The 13,695-nt window shown below is 42.5% G+C and overlaps 1 protein-coding gene across 1 annotated transcript in view; it reads left to right on the forward strand.

The window, feature by feature from the left end:
* Positions 1-13,481, forward strand: part of TINAG (tubulointerstitial nephritis antigen) — a 28,870-nt gene extending 15,389 nt beyond the window's left edge. Inside the window, exons 7-11 of the mRNA XM_053381086.1 lie at positions 7,824-8,001; positions 8,702-8,747; positions 9,358-9,481; positions 11,814-11,859; positions 13,198-13,481. Coding sequence (XP_053237061.1) covers positions 7,824-8,001; positions 8,702-8,747; positions 9,358-9,481; positions 11,814-11,859; positions 13,198-13,314 — 511 coding nt within the window. The 3' untranslated portion in view covers positions 13,315-13,481. The remainder of the gene's footprint in view (positions 1-7,823; positions 8,002-8,701; positions 8,748-9,357; positions 9,482-11,813; positions 11,860-13,197) is intronic.
* The last annotated feature ends 214 nt before the right edge of the window (positions 13,482-13,695 follow it).

The following is a 13,695-nucleotide window of genomic DNA, read 5'->3' on the forward strand; positions in this document are numbered from 1 at the left end:
TCATAACTGTCATAAGCAAATTTCAAAACTAATTTTGAATCAGATTTGACATTTGACCAACAATTCCTTGATTGTCAGGGTCTGTTTATTTGAATGTGGTAGCTAAATCCAGAGGGGAAGCTGTACTGGCCTGTTGCAACAAAAACAACTTCTGGTTAGGCAAGCAGTGGCAGCAAAGTGATGTATTCCTTGGTGGCTGGATCTGCTGCCTCGGTAGATCCTGCTGCCCAAAGTGTTTGCCTCACCTTGCCTCATGGGTGGGGCAGTCCTGATTGTACTGTAAGTTGCTGAAACAACAGTGAGGTCTGTAGCACCTTAAAGGCAAGCAAATATATTACAACATACATTTTCATTTACTAGAGTTTACCTCAACTCTATGATTCTGTGATTCATTGGATGTGTCAGCTACAGCGGTCCAACACTGAGGGCCTTTTGGCAGTTCCCTCATGGTGAGAACGGAAGCTACAGGCAGCCAGGCAGAAGGCCTTTTCAGTAGACACACCTGCCTTGTGGAATGCCCTCCTGACAGATGTTGAAGAGTTCAACACAGCAACTCTCCCTTTCTTTATTTCTCTCTCTCTCTCTCTCTCTCTCTCTCTCTCTCTCTCTCTGTTTGTAACCATCTGAAGACAGCCCTATTTCAGGAAGCTTTTTTATTGTTGTTGTTGTTCAAAGCTTTACTAACTTCAACTTCTTCAAAAACAGTTCCAAAATGTTCAAAATGATACTTCCAAATAATTCCATAAGACAGATGCCTGTCCAAGACATAGGCTCATCTACTTAGAAATAAAATGACTTATAATCACAGCTGACAAGCATAGTGCGCTCTCTCTCTCTCTCTCTTTTTATTAGATGATGATTTTATTTTGACAAAGTAACAGTACAAATTCTACAAACACCTTCCATATTTCCACAAAATCATTTCTCCTGCATGTTTCCCATTGGGAAGCTTTTGATGTTTGTTGTTTTGTTTTTCCTGTATTTTTGTTGGAAGCCACCCAGAGTGGCTGGGGCAACCCAGTCAGATGAGCGTGTTGTTGCTGTTGTTGTTGTTGCTGCTGCTGCTGTTAAACAATGTATACCCTAGTCCACAAAAGCTTTGTCAGAATAAATTTGTTAGTTATTTAGATGCCACTGGATTCTTTGTTATCTTAGCAACTTAAAGCACAATCCTATATACCCCGCCCCCATTCAGAAGTAAGCCCTGTGAGGTTCAGTGAAACTTAATGCCCTGATTAAGTGCATCCTACACTTACCTAATTGGGAGAAAGCCCAGTTGACCTCAGCAAGACTTACTTCTGTGTAGACATGTATTGTTTCATAAATGGCTCATTGCTGATTCATACATCAAAACCAGAATGTCACACGAAAGTGACTTTTCCCTGTAGCATATTCTTTTTGGAATGAAGGGTGTGATGGTTCCCTCAGGGCCTACCATGGAGACTTCTTTACATTAGGTGCATCTGTCACCTCTCAGCCTACTCTGCCCAGACTTGCTCCATTCTGCAGGCAGCACCACAGTGCAGTAATGAACTTCTCATGTTCCTAAGACACACCCTAGTCTCTTAAAGGGAAGAGCCATAGCTCAGTGGCAGAGCATCTCATTTGTACACAGAAACTCCAGGTACAATCCCTGGTACCTCCAGGCAGGAGTAGGAGAGACCCTCATCTGAAACCCTGTAGGGCTGCTGTCAGTCACTGTAGATGGCGCTGATCAGGATCTGAAATCCTTAAAGATGGCTAAGTAAGAGCTCAAATAACAATCATTCTACACCTTCCTTGTTCCCTAATGAGCCCGAAATGACAGCCAAAAGGGTGTTGCCGGTTTTCTTAAATAAAGGATTTGCGTAAGCGCAAGTTCTTTGCTCACTCACAGCTCAATATGAGTGGATCGTAGTCACCGAAAGTCATTCTCCTTGAGAAAATGAGAGTATGAAAGCTCAGTCTGCAGTGGATGTTTCTGAACATACAAATCATCACTTGCCATTATAGCACTTGAGGAGGGAAGAAGCTGGCATGGCCTCTCTTAAAGACAGCTCATCTGCCCAGAAGATCCTACCTTTAGGCCCTCATAGCTCCGGCAACTCTACTTCTCTTATTTTCTCGCTTCCACCCTACTATAATAATGCTGCTAGATTCAGAGACTGTACTCCATACACAGGTATAGCAGGGCAAGACACCAACTAGTAGAAAGTGGAATGGGTGTGGAAGCCTGCATTCAGCAGCCCCCAAACAGATGTGTAGAATCATGTGTCTTGTACTACAAGTCTGTGCAAGTGGTTCTGCGTCTGAGCAATTTAAGGGACATGTGCTGAGCATTCGGTTACTCCCAGAGTTCTACAGATTTAGGCACATGCTACAGTGTTTCCTCCAAATCAACATGGTGCCCTCCAGATCTTATTGGACACCAGCTCCCAGCAGTCCCAGACAACAAGGCCAGCACGATGGAAGCTGGAACCCGGCAACGCTGGGAGGGCACCAGGTTGACTATCCCTGAACTAAGGAATTTTAAAGCGAGTGCCATATTCCATTTGTAATTAAAAGCACCTTCTAAATTTCCCCTCTCTAGCTTCACTACCAGACCTCTTCCTTCTACCATTCCTTCCTGCCACCAGTCCTTCAGAGTAGAAAATAATTCTACCTACTGAGTTAAGTAATCCCCCTATAATCCTCCTTTAGAAAATTGTCAGAATGCTTAAAAGAATATTTAGAAGGAAAGTGCATTTTAAAAGAAGAAGCACTGTAGGCTTTTATCTCGGGGGGGGGGGGGAAATGTTGTCGCTTTTGTAGGACTTAAATGTAAAGTAATCCTGTGTTGGTAACAAAGCCTCATCAGCACTAGTAATTATGCATGTTGTGGCGATGTGACAGATCTCAGAGATGAAAATTAGGACTCCCTTTCACTGGAGAAACCTAAAATTTTACCTGCTTGTTCACTGTGGTTTAAACATCCTATTTACTTAAATGTGACTGATGCAAGACTCATTTGTCAGTATTGCACTAACTGTAGTTATTCTATGCCAGTGGGATGCTAACTTTCTAAATTGATTTGACAAGGCTCTTAAGAAAATGTAATAGGCTCTCACACAAATTTAAACATCTCAAAGCAGCTCCCTATATCAATATTTAATTATCTGTGGTGGTTATCCTATACCAATAAACCTGGAAGGGAATAAGCCTCATTGACCTCAATGGGACTTGCTTCTGAATAGATATGTATAAGATTATGCTGTAAGTCTGCCATCCTGCAGGAACAGATTTGGCTGCAGAGCTTACAGGCTTAAGAAGCCAGAGTGGTGTCCCATCTGGCATCTTAGGACATTACCATAGCTAGTGGACCACTGTTGTGCTGAGCGTTTTGGAAGGCCCATCCTACTAAATGGAAGGCATCTCTCCATGGTTTAGATTTAAGGCACCCAATAGCCCATTATTCTCCTGTTTCAGTAGCAGGGACATGGATGGGGACCTGGACAAGAACTGCCTGTTGAGATGCCCTGTTGAGAGAGAAGAAGGGCCTCCAATTAGAACAGGGATGGCTAACCTGGGGCCCTAGAGATGTTGATGGACTACAGCTCCCATCATCACTCACCATTGACCATGCTGGCTGGAGCTGATGGGAATTGGAGAGTAACACCTTGAGGACCACAGGTTCTCCACCCCTGATTTAGAAGGCAGTGAACCTGCTGAGATGCAGACTGCTTAACACAACGTGGATGCACCTACAAAGGCTTCTTATGAGAGCATTTTCCATGCCCTGCACCATTCATTCAGCATGTAAGGTGGACTCTAAGATACCTGTTGATCCCATAGATCTCTGCTGAATTTTGGTCACAGCCCATGTGGTGTAGCAGGGAGAGTTAATAAACTAGGACCTGGGAGAAGAAGAGAACAATGCCACATTCTTGAGGAAGCTCAATGGATGACTTTGTGCTAGTCATTGTCTCTTAGCCTAACCTACCGCACAGGGTTATTGTGAGGATAAAATGCATAGGGGGAAGGGGCAGAGAAGCATGTGTGCAACCTCGAGCTCTTTTGAGGAACGGTATAAACAAGTACAATTTTAATGAGTGGATAAGCCACAACATGGAGCTCTTTTTCTCCACCCCTTCTATGCTACCTTGTCTAGCATTATTTTCAATGACTTCCAGTGATTGAGAACTTCTACACAGAATGAGCAGTTCAAGCATACTGCTTTTCTAACAGAACAGTTGTGCTGACTAATACTTTAAAGTCTTTTAGAAGCACACTGGAAGCCTTAGAAGATATCTCAAATCCTGGAAAAGAAGAATCAGTAATTGACCTTTCTTAATGTCTGTTCTGGGACTTGTCTCTGCTTTTTTTGCTGCAGGGTAGTATTTTGTTATTAGAGGTTTTGGAGCACTACATGATTGTTGTGCTGATGATGCTCAGCTCTTTCCCCGAAATACCTAAATCAGGTGCGGCTATGAAAGTATTGTGCAAGACCAGTGTCTAGGTGGGTGAGGGTCATCAGACTGAGCTCGACTCATGAGGCTCCAGGTTGTATACAAAGTTAGAGCTACTCAGAGTATAATGGGCATGGTTAACTTCAGTCCATTAATTTCAGTGGGTCTTCTCTGAATAGGACCCAGCTGAATGCAATCTTTTCAGCCTGATTCTAGTCTTTTTTGAATTCAATAACTTGCCTTCCAGTCCCAGCTGCATTTCTAAATCGAATTAACTAGATGAAAGCCATAATACAGAAAATGATTTGGCATATTATTCGACAATCTTCTTTTGCCCTGAAAGGATCAAATGTCCTTACCGTGCCTTATTATTTGATTTAATGTATTATGCAGGTATTCTTAGGCAACTCTAAAATAATAGATGAGCCTCCCTCCTTCTGCTTTGCACCGGGCATCTTCTACCCTGCCTTTGGCACTTTAATCTTTTCTGCCGCCTTTTGCTCTCCCCACCCCACACTCATTCACCATTTATCGTCAATGACATGCCAAGGAATTAACACACAAATGCCTTGCATAGAAATAAAATGATGTGCAGTCTGTCCATGTGTCAAATGAAAAAGAAAGATCCAGCTGCGGCAAAGGGATATACAGAATAAACCTGAATTGCCAGGAGGCTGCTTGGCCTAAAAAACCCCTGTAAACCAAGATAGGGAAGATCAAAGAGGTGTATGTCCAGTCATAGATGCCCACAGGCTCCAACTGAATCTTTAAACTCACCACCACCACCTCCTCAACCAGCATTACAGCACGCCTGCCATTACCTGCGGCAATGGGAGTCTCATGAGTTCATCTCATAGTTCTTAGTAGCATCCACTGGTGTCATTTGCTGCAAGTAGGCTGTTCATTTTACAAGCAGCCTGTTTGCGAGGATTGCTGCATGCCACTCTGGCAGGGATGGGAGACCAGTTGGACTGCAAGTCAGTGGTGTCGTGCGGGGGACACAGAGGTGGTTGCTCCAGGTGCAAAATTGTTAGGGGTACAACATTTCAGCTCCTGGTACTACCTCAGTACAGCTGTGTGTTGGCAACCAATGCTAGGCTACTGCTACAAGTCCCATTAGATCCCTGACCATTTGCCATGCTGGTTGGAGCCAAGGAGAATTGGAGTGTGCATGGGCTTCCCTTTTCATGCCTGATGTGTTCCTGTGCGTGAGCAGGAAGGAAGTGAAGGAAAGAACTTTCCTGTAAAATTCCAAATCAATCAGACTTTATTCAGTAAAAGTCTATGTTGACCTTGAATGTGTATAATTTGTTGTTCATTATTGCTAGAGGCAGCCTATATCTCTTTTCTACAGTGAATTTGAAAACCAATGGAACAAATTATTCTTTACTGTTCTTTTCACATGGCAGAAATTAATTGACACAAAAAAGGATTAAATACAAAACCATGTTTTCTACAAGCATTTAACACATAAATTACCTTAAGCATTACTTCAGCAGAAGTTATATATATATATATATATAGAGAGAGAGAGAGAGAGAGAGCGCCATAAAATGGACTTCTAAGTGATTAGGGGGCAACAGAGCATGCTTATAAAATGATTAATATAATGTGGGAATTCAGAGCAAAATGTGAACAGGATGCTAAGCGGTCCTTCCTGAATAACTCACGGAGGGGAACAAAACAGGCTGATGAGTATATATGGAATTGTAAAATCAAGATGGTGAAAAATAGCAGCCCTCAGAAGGTCGTGCAGAAGGGGATGTGGACCTCAGACTGAAAAGGTTCGCCAACCCTGTCCTAAAAGCATCGGATTGACTAAGGTGGGAACAATCCTAACTCTACTTACCTGGATTTCTTTCCTTCTTTCTTTCTTTCTTTCTTTCTTTCTTTCATCTATCTATCTATCTATCTATCTATCTATCATCTGTCTATCTATTTACAGCCACTCAGTAATAAATTCTGAGTAGACATCACTGTGACTGCAGCTGTAGATGGCTTTGTGATGAGTCATTATCATAGAATCATAGAACTGTAGAGTTGGAAGGGACCACAAGGACCATATAGACCAGTTCGCTGCAATGCAGGAATCTTTTGCCCAATGTGGGTCTCAAACCCACAACCCTGAGATGAAGAGTCTCATGCTCTACTGACTGAGCTATCAGCAGTTCATCACCATTACTTCATTACTGCTTCATATCTACTTTGTTAACTCTGTCTTTATTGTGCCACAAGGCTCTTTGTTGTTTTTGCTGCAATAGGGCTTCCCCTCTGGAAAGGCAACACACAGGGAAAATTTGTAAATGGTTGATGGCTGAGATATGTGCATCTATCGTTGGCTCGATATATGTTTTTAAAAACATATGTTTCTGTATTGGCGGATAACAAAATAGAATAGAATTTATTATTTATACCCAGCCTACCTGGCTGGGTTTCCCCAGCCACTCTGGGCGGCTTCCAACAAACTATTAAAATACAGCAGTCTATTAAACATTAAAAGCTTCCCTAAAGAGGGCTGCCTTCAAATGTCTTCTAAAAGTCTGGTAGTTGTTTTTCTCTTTGACATCTGGAGGAGGAGGAGGAGTTTGGATTTGATATCCTGCTTTATCACCACCCGAAGGAGTCTCAAAGCGGCTAACATTCTCCTTTCCCTTCCCCCCCCCACAACAAACACTCTGTGAGGTGAGTGGGGCTGAGAGACTTCAGAGAAGTGTGACTGGCCCAAGGTCACCCAGCAGCTGCATGTGGAGGAGCGGGGAAGCGAACCCAGTTCACCAGATTATGAGTCTACCGCTCTTAACCACTACACCACACTGGTGGGAGGGTGTTCCACAGGGCGGGTGCCACTACTGAGAAGGCCCTCTGCTTGGTTCCCTGTAACTTGGCTTCACGCAGTGAGGGAACTGCCAGAAGGCCCTCGGCGCTGGACCTCAGTGTCCGGGTAGAACGATGGGGGTGGAGACACTTCTTCAGGAAGACCTGTGCAAAATAATTACAGTAGAATGGAAAATGGTGGATAAAAGTGCAAGTGGACTAAAGAGCAGTCACAGGATGGTACATCCACACATCCTTAGACCCTTTAGATGTTGCCCTTCAACTCCCCTTTGCCATAGCCAATATAGCCAACAGTCAGGGATGATGTTAGTTATAGCCCAAAAACATCTGAAGGGTCACAGAGTCTCCATCACTGCTCCAAAGCAATTGCTTCCAAACTATGGGCAGGATTCAACTAATGACTCCCAAACCCTGTGCAAGGATTTCCACTTGTGCAACAGGGGATTTCCCTCTCTCCCCATGCATCCCCAAAATTTGGCTCTGGCAGGTTCAAGAGGAATTAAAAATTAAAATACAGAATTGAAAAAATAAAATAAAAAATAATGTGTCTTTTGATCCCAATAGGCTGGTGTCTCATGCTTGCTACCCATTATTCTGGAATCAATCTGACCCGGCTGCTTGTGGGGTTTCAAGCGTGGCTGATGCTGCTGGGAAAAGGCAGGCTACGCGACCATGTCCAAATGCCTTAGAACCATCCAACCGCATTTATCAGTGCGGTTCTCCCTACAGAATCTCCTCACAGGTAAGTGCAGACAACAGGGACTCAGCTATACAGCTGCAAATAAAACGTTTTAAGTGTGCTTTAAGTGCAATATACAATGTGACACTAGATGGCGATGGTTAGCCATGGAAAATTCAATGTATTTTTAAAAACGCTTTGGGGGGGGGAAGCATTTTCAAAGCGGTTTTTATATGTGTCTAGATTCCACTTAGGTGTCTGGTATATTTCTTGAACTATGGAATGAACCATAAAGTTAAAAACAGATACATGATAATAAAATGCATTACTGCATTACAGGACTGCTATAACATATGTGAAGTTCTTTCAAAACTTTACAGCACTGTATAAAAGTTTGTTATTATATCATCACTGTGAAAGTAAACTTTGTGTCCCCTGAGAGGAAGCATTCGGGTAAATTTCCTTTAAAACAAGACAAACAAAACAAAACAAAACCCAATGAAATTCTAGAGATAAAATCTTTAGTTTGAAACAACAGTTGAGGCACTTCCAAATTCACTAATGCACCAATAAGCATGGAAATTGAAAAAGCATTAAGTGGCAGCTAGTCATTTACATTAGCCTGTGCAGCCGGAAGATTAGACCATTTATTGCAATAGTTAAATTTAGCCTGTTGTAAAAGCTTTATATCCAACTCATTCTGAAATGTTAAATGTGGGGAAATATATGCAAAATAGTATATGTCTCTTCCCTCGACTTTTAGGAGATGGACATAATGAATGAAATTAAGGAGAACGGGCCAGTGCAAGGTAAAGAAAACAAACGCTCTTGATTGCAAAACCAAAACCAAATTATTGCATCCTGCCCACACATAAAAGCAAGCACTGTGTAAGGTCCTTTGTGCCAACACCACACGTCACACCAAGCATCAAACAGATGTCTGTATCACTGATAGGGCTGCTTACCTCTGTTTAGAGGGAGGGCTCTGATAACATCCCCACCAGTACTATAATGGCAATGTCTTCCCTGCACATGTTGTCTTCCTTCCCCTGGTCCTTAGGAACATAGGAAGGTGTCTCAGACAGTCAGGCCGTTGGTCCGTCGAACTCATTGCCTACACTGATTGGCAGCTGTCAACCAGGATTTCAGGAAAGGCATCTTTCTTGACCCTATCTGGAGATGCTAGGAATGGAGAAATGAAAGAAGCTGCAGGAAACACCAGGAATGGGAAGACAGAACTGCTTTGCTTCCACTTACACCAATGTTTTACACTTACCTTATTTGCTTATGTTTCATACTTCGGACGAAAGCAGGGTTCCTTGTTAATCTATGACCTGTCAGCGATGATCCATAGGTAAAACTGGAAGAATAAGGAAAATGAATATTGACTTTGCTTGCTGGTTTCTTTTTTAAATCCAGCTCTCATGCACGTGTATCATGATTTCTTCCTTTACAAGAGCGGGATCTATAAGCACATTCGGAGGACAGGTGGCCAGCTGCAACATGAGAATCACAGGAGAACCCATTCTGTAAAGATTGTTGGGTAAGTGATGTCTGAAAGCTTAGCAGCATGGATCCCTGCTGAACCTCTGCCGGATGAGTATCCTGCCACATGGGACCATGGACACTAAATGGCAGACTTATAGTTGAAGTCATTTTGGCTTCTGAAGCACAGGGGCAGGGAATATAATATACACACCTTGTTTTGCTTCTCCTTACGGTTCAGAGCTATAGCCCATAAAGTGGAAACAGTGGCTGGGCATAGACCTGGGCCACACTCTTATACTACTTATTTTTTAAAAAATTAAAATAAGTTTTTACTCTTGCGCTACTTTAATAGCTATGACGTTCCCTCCAAAATCATAGGAATTGTAGTTTTTAAGGGTGCTAGGTATTGTAGCTCTGTGAGGGGTTTCCTAACCACTCTCAGCATCCTTAACATGCTACGGTTCCTAGCATTCTTTGAGGGGAGCCGCAACTGTTAAAGTGGCATAAGAGAGCTTTAAATGTATGTTGCGGTTATGATTCTTCAACATCTCCTCCTTTCCATTGTTTTGCACAACAACTTCTATTGCCCTGGTTGATGCTTACTTTTAGGACTTGAGAGTCTTCCAATGAATAAATTAAATGTATAAAACTCTACTTTAAAAGTAATTGCTTCTTGCCATTATTGATAAGCGGTAGAAGAGGAGGTTTACGGATCACTGAGTGGATCGTTAATGCTACAAGCCTGCAATTAAAATACATTTCCAGCTTAAAATACATTTAAGTTTCTTCACACTTGCACTTTAATAAGTGATGTTTCATGATCTTATGTATGAGTGGGTATCAGCTTCCCAAGAAATTGTCTTCTCTGTCTTTTTTAGCTGCCAGAAGGCCAAGAAAGGCTTTGTGCTGCTACAGCAGCTAAAGCAGCATCTTCTGTGAGGGCAAGCACTTCACAGCTGTGCCTTGCCTCCCTGGTAGCTTTTATGAATTCCCACAACTTTCTTGCCACTATTTCTCTGGTGCCAACTTGTTTCATCACTAGGGAGAGTTATCCCAACACATCTTGGGATAAGATTGTTGGAGGCCAGGCCACTCCGGTCAACCTCCATCCCTCCTGAAGCCCACGGTGGTTTGTGATGGAGTTGCATAGATGCTGCTTGGATGTGGCTGCGAGGTTGCTAGTGTTTTACATAACTGAGCAAGCATGTAAGTCTGGTCCTTAGTGAAACTAGATTTTCTAAAGGGGGTCATCACAAACTGGCTGCTATGGACACTGTACTCAGGAAAATCAGGAAACCGGGCTTTGCTGAAGTATGGAGTCTATTGAACTGGAACCCTTCATGCAACCAATTTCAAGAGGGATTCATCTGGTCAATGACAGCAGAAGGCACCATGGTATCTGCATATCTGGTTATTTAATCCTTTGTTCCCCTAGCAGTCGCTCCTTTATAGTTAGAGGCTGGTGATAATCCATTCTGTTGTCTAATCAGTATCTGTAAAGGTTTGTAGTCCCAATTCTGCTAATTTTATCCTGAGCCAAGGAATGGGTAGCTTTGGAACTGAAATAGACATGCAGAGGGCAGAAACTCAGGGGAAATGTCTTCACATTTACTTACTCTCGTTCTGTTTAACTTTGGTTCAGTGAGCTGGCAACTTCCCCACAGAAGAAAGCCCATTAAAGAAAATAAGAAGCTATTTCACTGACAAGAAGTCTAAGCTCTAACATTGCCTGCAATTTCCATGTTGACACTGAAAATACACTTCTCATCATCATAGCAATGAGCAATATACTTTCAGATTCACTCTTCTGTTATGATTTATATTGATTGCTCACCATTTAAAAAAAAATATCAGAGGGTGTATACAGACACACACAGCAGTAAAGTGCCTTCTCTGCCTTGTGGAGACACATTTTTTGGCCAGAGTTCACACATTGTAGTCTTCATATTGTTGGCTTTGGTGTTTCTAAAGTGTCTTTTGCTATAATTTTGCAGTGCATTCTGAAGTACTTGTGGAAACTGAGAGTGCCTTCTCTTGGGTTGGCAGTCTTCTGGACAACTTTTCTTTAAAAGGAGTGTCAGTGGGTGTTGAAAGGGGAGGGAGCAAAGAAACTAATCTGTGCTAGACACACCTTCTGTGTGTACAGATGACTGTGTTTCAACAGCTTCTCATGCTGCCTGCATAGTGTGCAGGTGTAGACAGTTGCAAAATGATGTCTGCAAAAGTGATTTAGAAAACACCAAACTGCAGTGCTTCAAAGCTTGTATGCAAAGGTGTACACAGTCAAAAGCTCCTCCTTTGATTATTTCATCACCCCCACCCTGATGTACGGGGGAGGTGGAGAAAAAATATATAGCATGTCTGATGAATGCCATCTCTTTGGATAGGTGGGGTGCACTGCCAGATGCAGATGGACAAAAGCAGAAATTCTGGGTAAGTGTAAGATAGATAGTAAGTAAGATAGAGCAAAGACAGAGGACCCCAACCAGAAAAAGTTGCTTGTGCTTAAGTCCCACTGAAAATGAATGGGTCAACTTGCAAATTAACTAACCATCCCTTTCAGTGGAACTTACTCGAGCATGACTATCTTTCTCTAGATTGGGGTCATAGCCTTCTAAATTTGTCTTTCCCTCCTCCCATGTTACTGTTTCACATTCATTGGTTGCATCAAGTCCATGTGATCTTCCATGGCTACCAAAACTGGGGGCTCACATTGTGGTTGGGTTGCCCATAATGCCAGTTGTTCCTAGCAAAATGTCGTGGTTTTCCTTCTGCTTTCTCACCTTATATTAGTATAGCAATGTTTGGTGGCAGAATGAGTGAAAGTTCTGCTGACTGTTTCCAGTGACTATCAATGGCTGCTAGTCACAAGGCCTAAATTCTTCCTCTACAGCTGGAGGCACAAATGCTTCTGAATACCAATTGCTGTAAACCACAAGAAGGGAGAGAATTCTTGTGTCTAATCTCACAGGCATCTGGTGGACCACTGTGAGAACAGGATGCTGGACTAGATGGGCCACTGGCCTGATTCCGGTTTAAGATATGGCAAACTAAGAGATCAGCTACTTTAACCTTCTCATACCACAGATATGCATGCCAACCATACCTATTGTCATGACCTTCAAGGTCTAAAACATCAGTGCTTTTTAATAATATCAATTCCCTTAGCCAGCATAAACAGGATGCCTCGTAATACCGTTCTCAAAAAGCAACAGGATAGATATGGATAACATTGTAAGCGAACTGCTTCCCAAACCAGCTGTGGGAGTGCACTGGATGCAGTGTGTACACAGCCTTAGACTACCACATGTCAAAGAGAGTTCAGGGTGTGTGTGTGTGTTGGAGGTTAGCCAGGAAAGACTGCAAGTTGGATTGGATAGAGAGAAGCTGCTTAAGCCCTCCCTCCAGCCATTCCCCAGCTCAAAATAACCATTGACAGCCCCATTGGACAGTGGACAGGAAACCACCCAGAGCAGGGAGTATTAGGTTACAAGAAGGAGACTTCATCTCATGACTTTTATAGCATTTAGTCTACTCTTGTAATGTCTGGGTGCTGTCAGTGTATGCTAATGGGCTAGATATACTACAAGTTTCACTCCATATAAAGTAGTTCTTTATAAGATATGGGGGCAAGTGGCAGACCTTTTGGAAGAGGACAGTACTATTATTGCCACTGGCGATATGACTCCTTTTCTCCTTTCACTACATCCCTGCTTCACTACGATCTGACCATTCACAGTAATAAAAAGTTATTTCTTTCCCCTCCTGTAGATTGCTGCAAATTCCTGGGGGAGCTCCTGGGGAGAAAATGGCTATTTCAGGATTTTACGTGGAGAAAACGAATGTGATATTGAAAAGCTGATTATAGCTACTAAGTGTCACCTTTAGTTGATTTTCATTTATATCATTATTACACTCCAAAAGCTTTTTATATACCCAGAATGTACCATCTATAATGTCTTTGTCCATCCTTATGTTTTATTTGTGTGACTGTTTTACCTTCACTTAAACGTACTGCATTTCTGTGTGAATTAAAACATGGCTGTACATCCAGCATGATCAAATTCTGTTACTTGCTTTGCTTCCAGCTCCAGGGATATTGGCGGTCTGGCTATCTTTTTCTTCATTAATGTCACAAATGAAAGGTAGCATACGTGTATAACAGTCAGTTCTCATTTCCTTCTCCTTCTGTAGCAGCTGTGTCATTACTCAGTGGGTGCCAATAATGACTGTGATGCCACAGGCTGCGCGTGGCATATATATGCCAAT

Source organism: Podarcis raffonei, chromosome 3 (assembly GCF_027172205.1).
Source record: "Podarcis raffonei isolate rPodRaf1 chromosome 3, rPodRaf1.pri, whole genome shotgun sequence".
NCBI lineage: Eukaryota > Metazoa > Chordata > Lepidosauria > Squamata > Lacertidae > Podarcis > Podarcis raffonei.